The sequence below is a fragment of the Eschscholzia californica genome, unplaced genomic scaffold (assembly GCF_041429995.1).
Source record: "Eschscholzia californica isolate CP2 unplaced genomic scaffold, dmEscCali1.0.p SCAF_1, whole genome shotgun sequence".
Lineage (NCBI taxonomy): Eukaryota > Viridiplantae > Streptophyta > Magnoliopsida > Ranunculales > Papaveraceae > Eschscholzia > Eschscholzia californica.
Window position 1 is genome coordinate 43160564 of NW_028238198.1, and position 15802 is coordinate 43176365.

Consider the following 15802-nt stretch of genomic DNA (forward strand, 5'->3'; position numbering starts at 1 on the left):
GTTTACACCACTTTATGTTCAGAGAGTTGGAGAAGTAATCCCACAGTGCAGAGGCCGATTTACACCTAAGGAAAAGATGGTATTCTTCTTCGCACCTACACATAATGCATCTATTTGGGAGCGTAAAACCTCTATGTTTCAGGTTCCCTAAAGTGGGGCTTTGTTCCAGACTACTGGCCAAACTAGGAAACCTACTCTAGGTGGGATTGCCTTCTTCCAAATAAAGTTGTTTAAGCTAGACTCTATGATCTGTTCCTCTTGATTAAGCCGAGAGTAGCAATTGCCAACCGAGATTTTGTCTTGCGTCTTAGTCTTCCAAATCCTGTTATATTGGCCTACTAACAGTCTCACTTGATGAAACTCTCCCAAAATTGAGACGTATTGATGAACTTCCCAATCATTTAGATTCCTTCTTGATCGTATAATCCAAGCTTGTGGTTCCTGATCAAAATGGGTTTTAACTGTAGCTTCTTTGTCAGGCGAAATAACATAAATCTTCGGGCATCTGTCTCTAAGAGTAGAATCTCCTAGCCAAACATCTGACCAGAACTTAATACTCATTCCATTCCTTAATTCCCATTTTGTTAGTCTATGAAGATTTTCAGCTAGCATTTTTGAATTCCTTTCCACACACTTTCGTAATTTGATCTTTTACTTGAAATAGACCATTCCTTTGAGTCGTTTCCATATTTTTCTTCAATCAGAGTCCTCCAAAGACTTCCTAGCTCCCGATCAAACCTTCAAATCCACTTCATAAAAAGCGCCTGGTTCATGATCCTTAGCTTCTTGATACCTAGACCACCCTTCTTGCGGCTGGTACTCACTGATTTCCAAGCAACCCAATGCAACCCTTTATGCTCCTTGCTGCCCTCCCAAAGGAATGATGACATCTTTTTATCTAATTCTTTCAGGATTTCCATTGGCATAACAAAAAGAGATAGGAAGTAAACTGTAATTAATGCTTGAAAAACTAACTTAATCAAGGTGATTTTTCCTCCTCTTGATAGTAGATGATTCTTCCATATTGATTTTATTTTTCGCTTTCTCCAAAATTTGGGCGAAACATATTGATATTAGAAATACGATTATTCATGTGGAAATAATGTAAAGAAAACATGTAAACAAGATTTCATATTGGTTGGCTCGGAAATAGAAATATTTCAGTAATTTCTGTGGAAATTTAATACCTTGGTCCCATCTAATGATACTATTTTGACATTTTCAAAGAATTTAGGTCACTAATGCCTTTATGCAACGAATTCAGATTGGAATTACTTGATTAGAGTTTGAGAAACTCTAATTGACGTAGTGACATTCCAGAGGGCTCATAAAACAACTGAGAAGTCATGGGCAACAACCCAAAAGAATGTTACCGGGGCTTATTAGGAGTATTTTAGTTCTTAGTAAAGATTACTAGATTAATAGCTGTTAGGTTTCAAAAGATTAGGGTTCTGAATGAGAAATCAGAGAGTGATCAGGGAGTTGTTGGAATTTTGAATTACAAAGAGCCTTATGACAAGGAAACCTTCACAACTTTTTTGCCACGCGTGGCTAGTACAACAATGTTACCATATAGGTAGATAGAAGGTCTCGACTCTGGAGAAAGATAATGGATTTTCCATCAAATCGGACTACCACAGGGTTATGGTTCACATTGGCAACACGTTCCCAGCAAAGGAAAGTCAAGGTTCCAAATTAAATGATGTTATTGGCTTAGGAGGTTCGCCATAAACTTCATATCCAAGGAGATTTCAATGAATGGGCTTTATTTTGATAAATAGATGCTTGTTAGGCCGTTGAGTAGCCGCTCACCATTTCATAGTCTATATGTTGTACCAGAAATGGACTTATTATTTTCGATTAAAAGAGACACTGATTTGTTTACAAAATGCTTGTCGTTTTATATGATCACCCATTAGTCAAAAGGGTGCTGCTTATTTGACAATTCGTCATCCAGTGAGGTAATGGAACAAATTTCGATAAGAATTTGTTGAGAGTTCCAAATGATTCCTTTAAGATATTTCGGTCATTTCGACTAAAATATTTGGAAATTTGTTTCCTTGATAAGTAATTATTAAGGTTGTGTTTGATATCAGGGAAATAATTCCACGGAAATAAAAGAGTTCCATGGAAAGTTTTCCACGAAATTTATCCCGTGGAAATAAGAGTTCTTTCGTTTGGTAGTCATTTATTATTCCGTGGAATTACGAACTCTATTGTTTGGTTGACAACTAACTTCTACGAATATAATATTCAATAAAGAGGTTTTATTTATTCTTTATGTTGTCAAAATAACATTTTTACCCTTATGTTGTCAAAATTACATTTTCATCCTTATGTTGTCTAAATTACGTTTTTACCCTTATGTTATCAAATTATACTTTTACCCCTATGTTATCAAATTATACTTTTATCCCTATGTTACAAAATTATTTAATCTTGTGTCACTTTGCTAACTTAAGAATAAGAATGTCAAGTTGTCGATAAAACAAGACAGAAAAGTAAATTTGATAACGTATGGATAAAAAAAGATACTTTACTAATATAAAAGGGTAAAATTGTCATTTTAATATAAAAGTGTAGACATACCATTAGTAAGAATGTCACTCAGACCACATAAGGATGAAAATGTCATTGTGGTATTATATGAGGGTAAAAATGTCATTTTGACAACTTAAGGGTAAAAATGTCAATTTAACAGCATAAGAGTAAAATGTTAATTTGATATTATAAAAGGGTAAAAATGTCATTTTGACAACTTGTAAACATGTCATTGGTAAGAAAAGGACAAAAATGTCATTTATCTAATGTATAGGTAAAAGTTTATTTTGCTAAATTTTATGGGCAAAAACTTGTAAACATGTCATTGGTAAGAAAAGGACAAAAATGTCATTTATCTAATGTATAGGTAAAAGTTTATTTTGCTAAATTTTATGGGCAAAAATGCCATTTTGGACATATATAGAGATAAATATTAGGTTTCGTGTAAATAAATATATTAAAATATTTTTATTTTGATTTTTGACTTTCCACGGAAATAAATTCGTATGAGGGAGCAAGGAATTAAAAATGGACTATTTCATGGAAATAGATCATCTAGGGAATTAAAGACGTGGAGTTACACTTCGTATCAAACGGTGGAAATACCTATTTTCATGGAAATTCTTCCATTTCCATGGAAATAGGAGATATCAAACACACCCTAAGAGAAACTTAGTTAAAATTTTGGTTGGCATGGAAATGAAAATATTTCAGTCATTTCAACTGAAATATTTCGAAATTTAGTTCCGTGACGTGAAACTAGGATCTTATTTTTGCCGCATAGAGGCGGGGCGGAGCGGCGGAGGTATGAAGAGACCACCCCAGGGCCTGGCTGCAGCCAGGGGTAGTGTTGTTAATTTTTCAAAGGTATGGGGTCAGTTCAGTAAAAGCAGCCAGGGGTCAATTTTTTTTTTCCCCACCTCGGTTGAAACCTGAATAAGGAAGAACTAGAGAGAGAAAGACTGAAAGAGCCGTGAATCTAAATTCAAAACTTATAAACCAAGATGAATCCGGGAGAGAGATTGGATTGTGAATCTAATCGAGAGTCTTCATCAGTTTCTCCTTCTTAGTTTTCCCTAACACCATCATCTCTCTCTAATGCGTATACAAATTGAAGATTCAAAGTGAAACCTAGGGTTCTTCATATACAAAATCAAGTAATCAATTAATCAAGGCTCAGGCTGGTTATCTACTGTCTAGGTAACTATAAGTATTGTTTCTTTAATCATTATTAGGTCTACATTTTTTATTGTGTACAATTTGTTCTTATACTTTTTATTTAAGCATTTTTATCTCATGGAACAAAATAAAATAAAAATGGAATTGATTCCCTGAATGATGGGAAAGGAATTGGCAAAGAAAAATCCCCCAGTACTAGAGAACTCCTTAGTTCTTAAATTGGGGCAATTGTCATTTAGGGATCATTCCAATAGTTTCTCTTGGTTGCCCCCAATTTTATCCATTTTGAGTTGATACTTAATAATTAATACTAGCATTCCTCTTAAGTATTACGTATTGTCAGGATAATTAAGGTAGGCCTTTTCCCCCATTCATTAGTTTGGGTAGAATTGGGTATGAGGTTTAAATATTGATTCACTAATCTTAAACCGAGACAAAGATGCATGGAGATATTTTTACATGTTCGAAATTAGGTGAACCAAAAGACTTAATGACCTAGTTTTGAATTTTGTAATTTTAGAGAGTAGGATGTTGATTTAACTTTAGGCTAAAATGTCCGAACCCCCTCAAGTACCCAAGCAAAGGAAGAAAACTCTATATTTACCGTAAGAAGAAATTTGGTTTATAGAAATTTTAGGCTAGTCCTGTATAGTTTCAAATCCTGGCTCCGCCCTTTTATAGAGCGAAGAGGCTATAGTTGTTGGAGGTCGAGAAGCATTGGAGAAGAAATCATCACAATAATGAAGTCAACAATCTTATATAGGCCTCTAAGGAAAGAGCACTTCAATTTCCATGTTAATGTCTAATTGGGATGCACTGCAAGCATGATTATCTTCTGTCTTCTTATTGGTACCCAGTTTGCCTCGCTCATGTGTGGGGAAACTGATGCTCCATATGTATATTGTTGGCTATTAGACACCTCTAAGGCTCTAGCAATAGTTGGAGATATCAAGCTCATATAGTTTTATATATGTTTAAGGCAACTGGTCTAGGTTTGTAGTTGCTTTTGAAAGGCTAAAGAGTAAAGACTAAAGACTCAAATATCTGATAAACTTCTTGGTGGAAGCTTCAATAGAGTTTTTTAATCGTGGAGGATAACTAACTATAGATAAAATTCAAAAATATTCTTAAAAGAGTTAGAGAAAGTGAACAAAACTCTTTCCTAATGCTGAAGTAAACTCATTATTGCTGAAAAAAACTAACAAAAGTCACTTTTTTAAAACTGAAAAAAAATAAGAGAGTTTAAAACAAAACTCGAACTGTAATTTAAAGATAACTCATTCTAGCCTCCCTTTAGGTTTTGGCGGATCTCTTCAGAGAGGAGTTTCGTAAACCTAATCTAATTCTAATATTTTTCAAGTAATCTAAATAAAAGAGATACTACCATAAAACGAAAAGAAACTCAAGGGAAAATAGAATCGTAATAAAAATAGGAAAACCAAATATTAGCAACTAAAAGGAAACTGGAAAATAGAAATCCACTTAATCTAGGACTCATGGTTGGGCTTGGACCTGCCAACAGGGGAGTTACCCTTATGTACATTGAGTTATCTTAAGCCTTCATGGTTTATCACAGTATTTATGAATGATAACCTTTTCTTGCTATTTTTCCCTGTTACTTACTGTAGGATCAAAATGGCTGTATCTTGTGCCGGTGACGTTGTAGATGGTCCTGCACTGCTGCAGTTGCACACATGGGGCCCATCTGAAGCTCATCTCAACCTTTCAGAATTCCGTGAAGCTTTAATATCTCCAACTAGGGAGTTGCTGGTTTTACTTTCATATCAGTGTGAAGCTATGTTGGTTCCTCTGATTACTGGTGACCTGTCTAAACCTCTCCATAATTGATTTTTCTTCTCTCTGATGCTTGCGTCAAATTGTGCTTGATTTTTTTAATCCACAGGGGACTCCGGGGACAGGGATAACCTAATGGGACGTATTCCTGATAGTGATAAGCAATTAAGTTCTTTAAAATTGTGTTCTTCAGCATTGGAAGCTTCTAGTGCTTCAGATTCATTGGACGATACCCCATCCACTTCTGGACCTGTAGAAGTTGTTTCTGATAGAGCTTTTTCCAACAAAAGTGGATCTTCAAGATCTATCCATCACTCAGTTCTTTATGACGTAAGGTCGTCGGCCTGGGGACACTGTGGCGATACCTACGATCAACACAAAAAGATGCCTTTCAGAGAATTTCTTTTTGTGTCTGGCAATAATGACATCACTGTCCATGCTTTTCGTCATCTGGACAAAACCAATGAAACTAAGAAACCCTTGCCAGAATGCATCGTTAGACAGGGCAGGTGGGAGGAATGGGGCCCTTCTACCACATCAGTTCACAATACACGGGCAAATGAGGAGTTCAGTTCCTGTCAAGAAGTGTCTGGAGAGTTCTTTCAAGTAAATGGTACTATTGGAACTAAAAAAAGTTCATATGATGCTAGCGACGTGGTTAGAAATGGTAACTTGTATGTAAGCAGTTGTACATCAAAGAAATGGTTATGCTCATTCCTTACTGAAGTTGAAACAACTGAGTTGGGGGGCAAAATTTGGACAACGTTTCCTGCAAAGCCATCATTTCCTGGTTCTGCAGATGTCGTTTCATTCAGCATTTCTAACAGCATATCTGTATTTTTGGATTTTGTTTCTCGTTCTGATATTGCATCAGTAGAGCATCCAAGTGAGGTATCGGCTCATCGAAATTTACCTAGCGATGATTTCTTTGACCAAATTATCAATTCTGACTGCACGTCCAAGATTTTGAGTCTAGAAACGACCAGCTTATTCAAATGTGTAAGAGTATTCTCTAGCTCCTCAAGTCGCTTAATTGGTTTCGTTTTGACAGTAGATCCAGTGAAAACTAGTACTGGTGAAAAAAATACAAGAAGTTTGAATGAAGTAGCATTTGTCGTGGTCAGTATGATACATCAGTGGGGAATGGAATGGGTTTCTTTGCTGAAACTTTGTGATGCAAATCTAGGTCGGGGTCCAGAGTTTAGGTGGACTGACTTCCAATTTTCTGATGATCTTGTTGTTTGTCTAAATGCTTCTGGCTTAATCTTCATTTATGGCGCAACAACAGGACAACTCGTTGAACGTCTTGATGTTTTACAGATATGTGGATTTGATCCAACAGAAAAGCTTTCAAGGCAAGAGATGTCTGTTGGAAGTGATTTGGCCCAAAGAAATTCTGATATACAAAGTGAAGAAGACTTTAAAAGTGATGGTTCTGCAACTGATCAAAATGAAGGCCACTTGTGCAAGAAAAGAAATTTCAAAAGATTGCTGGTTGCTTCGAGTTCTTCACTTTTGGCTGCTATTGATGAATGTAGTGTTGTATATCTAATTTATCCTGGTGACTATACCTCAGACCACAACCTTTCTTCGGAGAAGTTACCACCGGCTTACAGTTATCCTAGGCGTGACATGTTTGTTAGGTGGGGGGCTGCAGCTTCTGAAATTGGCCATCAGAGGAATTTGAAAAAGTTATCATTGACAAATGATTTCTTGCTCCATACAATGAGTGGCGGAGATACTATATCTTGGAAAAAGCAGGATTGGGCCCTTCAAGGAACAGAATACAAAGCGGGGTCCTATTTGAGTGGGTTTTCTGCCTCATCACAGATAAAATATCAAGGATTCTCACGTTCAATATTATCATTGAACCCAATTCGAAGGATTCTTCTACCTACAGACAGGTGTAATAAAGATGACTCCATTTGTTTTTCTCCCATTGGGATCACACGCCTTAGTAAGACTTGTGAAGTTGGTGGGAGAAAGAGCTTTAAAATTGTTCATTCAAATTTACATGTAGCTTCGACAATTCTCAATGATGAAGCTCTGAGCTCTTCTGTCCCGAGGTGTGCTTCTCTGGATGCGGAGAGAAACTTTGTTGGAGACGCTCTTTGTTGCTGTTTTCATGGATGCTTGTACTTGGTGACGGAAGATGGCCTCTCCGTTGTTCTTCCCTCAGTTGCAGTCAATTCTATTAATGTTTCTGTAGAATCAATACGATATTGGCGACCAAGTACCTCTGTAGGCAGCAGAGATCAGAGTGAATTATTGGCAGCAAAGAAATCTGAAGAAGATTGGCCACCTTGGAAAGTAGACGTTCTGGATAGAGTTCTTTTATATGAAGGGCCCGAGGAGGCAGATCAAATATGTTTGAAAAACGGTATTCTTTTGTTTCAATCTGTTTCTATTAATTCGTTCATTAAAAAATCCTCTTATTTCAATTTTTGCATTGCTTATTTGGTGGTTCCGTCACGGGAATGGTTACTGTTGGGAAGTGCGAAGGGATCCTTAGTGTTTGGTGTTGCTTACACCATTTATAGCTTGTTCATTATTGAATAAGAACGATGTCGCACCTTCCTTACTTTCACTACATTTTTATCAATGTTGAAGCCTCAATGACTTTAATAGTACGCACCAGGAACTAAATAGCTCATATGTGAAAATTATCCGGGAAGAAAAGCTTCTCGAGACTAATTTTGACGTTCTTTAGAAAAAAATAGTCATAATGAAACTTGGTAGGAGACATTGGATTGCACTATAATTAGAAGAGGATATTTCGATCTAGATAATATGGCAGAAAAATGAACAAATTCAGTAGGTTTGAGTCTTTGGACATACTAGATAATACATGGTCCTGATTTTCACTGTCCTCTCTCGGTAGAAGAAATGATCTGCCATACGATCGAGGAAAATCACCAGTTACTAATCACCTTTAAACACATTATGTATGCAAAGTTTGTATAGTTAGTTTGTTATGGTAAAGTAACGTTTGGAACAATCCAATCAAAGTGCTTCGCAAGACTACCTTTACAAAGAAGTATAATTATGTCGACTAAATTAATTCCTTATGTCCAGGAGTACAATATCAGAATGCTGAAGTATAAAGAAACTGGTTTTCAGTTATTTCTAGGACACTTTACCAATTACTGTTTTTTTTTTTTTCTGAGAATTCGACTACGATCTACGTTAATCGTTACAAGGCATTGATACATCATGAAGATGTAATAAGCACGATAACCGCCTAATTTAAACCAAGAATGAAAGAGGCCTAAGCCCAACAACAAAGAGGCCTAAAGCCTGACAAATTATTACATTATTTATAGCCTAAATTACATGGAGTAAATCTTGATGGCAAACTGCTTCCACCGAGACTCCATCCCACGACCTCATGGGCTTAAGAGGGGTGTCCAACCACTACACTAGAGGCTGGTGGACCTTTACCAATTACTGTTAGCAAGCCTCTCGTAGTAATTGAGATATCTGACTACATGGAATTACTTGTTTGGCTCAAATAGTGGAATCCCTTCAGTCTTTGCAGAGAAGTGGTTAATTCATGATTCATCTGCTGATTTTTTTTTCCACGGTGGCAAAGTCGCGTCTTCTGGTTAATCTATGGCATAGTTGATACTGTTATAATCATTTTGGTAGGCTGTAGTATACCTGGCTCGTGCAATGAATGATTTCTATAAGCAGTGGTGCTTATATTTTTGTGAATCACAGTGATACTTATGGAAAACTTATATATATATATATGTATACCCTTTTCTAGTATCCGAGTTGACTTCCATGTATGTTTTACAATTGATTGAATGAGATAAAGACAGCCTGTGTTTCCACCACTATAGATGCCCATAAATGGTCGATCCTGTTCATAGAACAAATTGATGGGGTTATTGCATGTAGCGCAAGTATGATGTTTGGTACTTCTTTTACTTGATTTTACTTGTTACCTATCTCATTTGATGACACGAAGAAGATTGATACTTGAGCATCTAGCATACTTTACTCATGTTTTAGATATAATGAAGATTAATGTTCAGTATACGCTAAGTCGCAAGATTGTGGATGTCTTGTCAGGGTGGGACCTGAGATTTCCTCGGTTGCGTCGTTTGCAGCTGGCACTGGACTACCTAAAACCCGATGAAATAGAACAGTAAGATCCTCCGTTATATGTTTAATGCTTGGTTTTAACAAATTTTTCTAATGCATTGCGTCTTTATGTCATAAAAATTGAAGTTACTGTAAGTGCTTAGAATTCATTGCTTGGTGTCCCTTTGAGGTGTACTTCGACCACGTTAAAAGCATGAAAAAAGATCTCTACCTTTAACTCTTACAAGGTGACTTTAATAACTAAAGTTATCTCAAAGTTCCCAGAGTGTGAGAGGTACCAAGTGTAAACAATAATCAAGCAATGAAATTTCGTGAAATTTTGGTGGAAATTTCCAAAATAGTTCAGAGGTTTAGAATAGGTGCGCACCAAATCACACTTACAACTATTTCGTGCATAGTTTCCACTGACGTGAGAGAAATTTCGACCGAAATTGTTGGAAATTTTGAAATTTCCACCAAAATGATGGAAGTTTTGAACCGACATAGTGGAAATCTAGCAAAAAATCCGGAGAAACTAAAACTAAACACATTTCTCCTTCCTTCATCTTCATTTTTACTAGTTAATCCCTCGACTTTTATGTTACATTTTTAATGTTTGTTGAATCTGTTTGATTGATTTACCCCATGACTTAACCAAGGAATGAAATTTCGGTTTCGGTGGAAATTTCGGTCGGTCCAAAAGTGGAGACGTTTTGGTCAGTGTGGAAATTTTACAAATCTACGAAAATGATAAAAAGATGATTTAATTGTGTATAACAAGACTCTTTAACCATTATTCAGCACATATGGGTCAAAAATTAGCAGATTTGTAACATAATTTGTTGGTTTCGGAAGTAATCTGTAATCTCACACTTAGATCGGGGGGTTAAGTTGAATAGTTGTAACTTCCTAAGTTATTTCAGGGGGTATATTTACTAATTAAAAGATTATGTTGACTTAAAGTAAAAAAGGCCAAGAATATAAGAAAGATGGACCGGAATACAACAAAGGAGAAGTTTTACAGGCCACTCCTGTAAGTGTTAAAAACGCCTATTTCCTACAAATTCCACACGAATTTGTCTTGCGCCTTTAACACCTATAATGGGCGCTTTTAAAATTTCCCTACAAAATAAAGGATTAGGGTTTCGACGAAGAGTCATCTTCCTTCTTCTCTGTCGCACTTTCTCTCTCTAAGATTTCAACTGTGATGAAGAAGACAAACCTCTTCAATTTTCTTAGAGTTTCAATCATGGAGATGGAAAGTATTGTTTCTTTAAACCAACTGAAGAAGAAATCGACCGAAAATCTTACTTTAGTTGAGTCGATTTGTTATTTTTCGGTGTGATTTCGAATATTTCGAAGTTCTGATCGCAATTTCGTTTGATATCGGAGGAAATCTTGCTGGAAACATACGTAACTAGTGTTTCGTTTCGCTCATGTGAAAAACCGAAATATTTCGACCATTTCAGTCGAAATATGTCGACATTTCATTCCTTGGACTTAACTGCCTAAATTATTTTATCGTAGTAACACCCCTGATATAACTGTGTCAATACCTTCTCAAACTAACAAAGTTTGTTAACTGTTAACTATTATTAGTAGGAATATTATCTTTTGGGTGTTATTGGCAAGTAGTTATCTAATTTACCCCCAGACGTAACTATGAAATTGTTAATACCCCTCAAACTAATAGATTCTGCTAATCCATTATATACATCAGTTTTATGTTTCATTATGGTTTAATAATCTTGTTATATACAATTGCATCGTACTTCTATAATTTCCATGGATTTGTAAAATTTCCACTCAGACCAACCATTTCCAGATTGACCGAAATTTCCATCGAAACCAAAATTTTATTCCTTGACAATAACTGAAGTTTTTCATAGAGATTCATGTGTACCGAAAATAAGTAGTTTTCAAAACTTAAATCGTAATTAAAATCATTAGTCTTCAAAACATAGTTAAAAACTTAAAAAACAAAATATTTATTCATTAGGTTTAACTCATAAACTTGCTACCTGGGCTTTAGAGATACCTAATACTCTTATGGCTCTTTTGAGACATAAGATAACCTAAAAATAGCAAGTGAAAACACTTCTAAGGATCTCCCAACAACTACTGAAACTATTATATAAATCAGAAACTTATCTTTGTACGTATAAAGTAACAAGTGGTAAAGCAACGGTAAATAACTAAAATAAATTCTTATCATAGAGTGACCTGTCCTTAAGGGTAGTGCGCGTAAGGGATGTCGATTCACGCCGGAAGCTCCCGGGAGGATTACGAGAATACTATCATGGTAAAATAAAGCAACAAGATGGTAAAATAACGGTAAATAAGTAAAATCACTTCTTATCATAAAGTGACCTGTCCTTAAGGGTAGTGCGCTAAAGGGAACTTGGTTCGCGTCAGAAGCTCCCCTGGAGTATTACAAGAATACTGTCATGGTACAAGTACAATTAGTCATAAAAAGTGTGTATATAGAGGCCTGTTATATCCTTGAAATCTTGACACCTAAACATGTGTTGTGGATTTGGTCTCTACAATAGTCTCTTCCTTTGAAGCTTGAAGACGTTCCAAGATTCAGGTGTTCTTTGCTTTCATATTGTCCATGGAATTGCGGAGAAAGGTAGTTTTGAAGTAGCTTTTTTTATTAGGGATCCACCAGCCACCAGGCGCGCTTCCATCAGAGGAAGTTCTCTATCACCGGTTTTGTAGGTCCCCATGCGTAGCTAAGCAGGGTTCCAAAATGATTTCACACGTTATCAGATGGTTGATGATGCTATATCTGGGAGTTGTGGTTCCCATAAATATTATGTTTACTGATGAGTGATAAGGGAGTGACAAGCTTAGTGAATTCTTGGTCACCAAAAGAATATGCTAATACAATTATACCCACCTAAAGCACACAACGCTATAACCTGAAATATGAGTATAACTTTTCAATAGAACGGCTCATCTTCTAAGGATATTAATTTTAATTGTGTAAGCAACTTTTGCTAATTCTCTGTTATGGGTTATATTTATTTGATTAGAAGTTACTCTCTAAGTTTTCTTTCTTATTTGGGTGGAACAGATCACTTGAAAGGCTTGCTGATGTCAATTTAGCAGAAGATGGTATCCTCAGGTTGCTCTTTACTGCTGTTCATCAGATATTCTGCAGAGTCGGTAGTGATAGTGAGGTTGCTTTTGCATCAAGGTATGCTTTGTGCTTATTGTGTCACGTTCTTGTCATATTTAAGTTTGCTTTTGTGGCAAAAGTCTACAAATTTTTTTTCAAAAATTTGAGAAGTATGAAAAAAGTAGCCGTATGAAAAGTATACGAGTTTCCCACATGTCGGGTAAACTCAAATCACAAAAAAAAAGACTCCAACCGAAGCCTAATTCAACCAAAAAGTTGTATTGAGGAAATCATCGCCTCCCAAGTTGTCCTGAAATCAACAATTGTCAGATATCTTGTCCACTCGTTTCCCCTACTCCAGTAATAGAGGGTTCCTTCAGCCGCCTCTCTACATGCACTTTCCTTCGTGACTGAATTAAAAAAATCTTACCTTCAAAGAGAAAAGGAAATAATAAAAGAAAAAGTTTAAACAGATATGTGTGGATAGTATTAAGATGCTTCACAACTAGCTTCAAATGAAGATTTACTCCAAGCACCTGGCTGCCAGTAAATGTGTTAAGTGCTTTTGTGTCTTCAAGAGACTAAGACTGAACCAATTTATCTCGCTTTAGTTAGAAGGGTTTAGTTTGATATCAGTTGTGATTGCGCAGCCCCGTCTGTGGGTGCATCAGGGGAGATCTTATGTATGGATTCCAGATATTCTGGAACTAGTAGATCGCCATATAGGTGTGTTCTGTTTATCCTTAGTCTTCAGAAACAAAAACTCGACCACTTTACTTGGCTTTTGACGGGTGTTATGGTCCTTGTGTGAAGGAAAGAAGAATGGAGATGTGGACTGAGTTAGACGACGTTCCTGGAACCTTCTGCGGTGCATTGAATGAGATTTTAACTTTGTGAGATTTGTCCATGGAAAGAGAAATGTTAGAAAGATCACCTCAAGCATGAGAAGTTTTGTCGAATATTAAAACTCCCTATGGGTGCGGGTTGTGGAAAGGAATAGCAGCCAGAGGGAAAGTCTTTTTGAGTATCACTAAGTGGTCCTTAGGGGACGGAAGGAGTATTAGCTTTTGGGAAGATGCTTGGTGCAGTCAAATTTCTCTTAAAGATAGATTTCCAGCCATTTATCACATCTCGACATCTCAAAAGGACACGGTTCATAACCACTTCAATTGGACCTTGGGAGTTTGGGAAGTGAGGACGAGAAGGAGTCTTAACGATTGGGAGATTCCCATTTTCGCCAACCTGTTGGAGGTTATTAGTCAGAGCAGGCCCATTATAAGTAAGGAGGATGCTAGGGTCTGGGTGGATAAGGGAGATGAAATCCTATCTGTTAGGTATTGCTATTCTAGGCTTAGTCATAATCCTGCTCCTCAGTCAGAGCACTATGACTATAGCTCTTTGTGGTCGATTATTGTCCCTCCAAGGGTGAGTTTTATGATGTGGGCAGCAGCCCTAGGTAAGCTCCCTACGATAGACTCTTTAAAGAAGCGAGGATGGGCTATACCCAATAGGTGTGGGAGATGTAGGGTGGAAGAGGAGTCGGTTTCTCATCTGATGATCCATTGTCCGGAGGCCGGGAAGTTATGGTCCTATTTCATTAGGTCTGCTGGAACTAGCTGGTGTAGTCCGAAAAGTCTGATCCAGATGCTGGCTCAATGGAGTAAGATCCCAGTGAAGAAATCTATGAGAGGTTTATGGAACCTTGTCCCTTTTGCTATATGTTGGTGCATTTGGAAGGCTAGGAATGATGGAATTTTAAGGACTCCCCTCGGGCGTTTAAGGTAGAGGTGGAAGATGTTTTGGGAGTTCTGTTTCATTGGAGTAGGTCTCTAGGTTGGACTAGGGCTTACACGCATTTAGATTTCGTTTCTAGTTGGGATAGCGTCTTGAACATGTAGTCGCTTTGGTTTCCCTTTGTTCTTTTCTTGTTGTCTTTGTATAGTCCCTCCTCTCTTTTTCGTTATATTAATTCAAATTCTCAAAAAAAAAAAAGCATGAGAAGTTTTGAAGACTGGATCAGAAGGAATAATATGCTTGATCTTCCCAAGCAGGGCATGGAGTTCTCTTGGTCAAGTAACAAGAGAATCCAGCTATGAGCCTTTTACAAAATTTTTTGGTTAATTAGGAATGCGAAAATAAATTTCCAAAAGTAGAACCGATAATCATTCCAAAACTAATCTCGGATCACTCTGCAACGTTGCGGAGAACTGAGGTAAACGTTTCGAATCCTCCTCGTTTCAGATTGGAGGAAGTCTGGATAGTGGAGCAAGACTTAAAGTCAGAATCAAAGATACCTGTAAACCACCTTCAGTTCACAGATAAAACTCTGTTTTTCATTGATGAGGATAACGATCAACTGTGGACACTAAAGGACATCCTTATATGGTTCGAGTTGGCCTCGGCGACTCAAGGTGAATTAGTCTGAATATTCTTTATATATTGTTTCTAAACATAACTCAGGCGGTTTAGATCAGGACGACACTCTCGATTTCAGTTGCCAATGAAGAGCTTGCCAACAATATATCTTGGGCTACCTTTGGGAGAAGGATACAAAAGCAAGGCTCTATGGGTCCAGTTCTTGAAAGTATCAATAGGAAGCTATTGGCTTGGAAGGCAAACACACTGTTCTGAGCTGGGAAGCTTACCCTAATTAAGGCAGTGACATCGCGCTGCCAATAGAGTACCTATCTATTTATGCCCTTCCTAAAGTTTTCTTCAGATCATAAGATGATGTCCGAGTTCTTATAGGACGATAGCTCAGAAGCTACGCGAATGCACTGGGTGGCCTGGTCCATCATTGCAAAGACCTAAAAGCAAGGAGGCTTAGGCATCAAAAGTCTGAGGAACATGAAGATGCCCTCCTTCCCAAATGGTTGTGGCGGTTTGAAGAGGAAAGAACGGCTCTTTGGCACACCATTATAGCAGAAAAGTGTGGGGATTCAGAGGACTGGATCAGGAATAGAGCAAAACAACCTTATGGTGGTGGAGTTTGGAAGGTGTCCAGATCAGGCTGGAGGATTATATGAACCTTACAAAGTGGAAGGTGAGAATTGGTCAAAAGATCCTCCGTTGGAA

The 15802-nt window shown here is 37.2% G+C and overlaps 1 protein-coding gene across 5 annotated transcripts in view; it reads left to right on the plus strand.

Moving 5' to 3' along the window:
- Positions 1-3424: 3424 nt before the first annotated feature.
- The window catches only part of LOC147566996 (spatacsin carboxy-terminus protein), a 31835-nt gene continuing 19457 nt past the window's right edge, over positions 3425-15802 (plus strand). For 2 of the 5 annotated variants that reach the window (XM_086653592.1, XM_086653593.1), the window contains exons 1-5: positions 3425-3741; positions 5349-5539; positions 5624-7894; positions 9592-9667; positions 12683-12805. In XM_086653592.1, coding sequence (XP_086509718.1) covers positions 5356-5539; positions 5624-7894; positions 9592-9667; positions 12683-12805 — 2654 coding nt within the window. In that variant the 5' untranslated portion in view covers positions 3425-3741; positions 5349-5355. Of the gene's footprint in view, positions 3742-4436; positions 4570-5195; positions 5540-5623; positions 7895-9591; positions 9668-12682; positions 12806-15802 lie in introns of those variants that run through there. The other 3 variants (XM_086653589.1, XM_086653590.1, XM_086653591.1) reach the window with 2 other exon arrangements.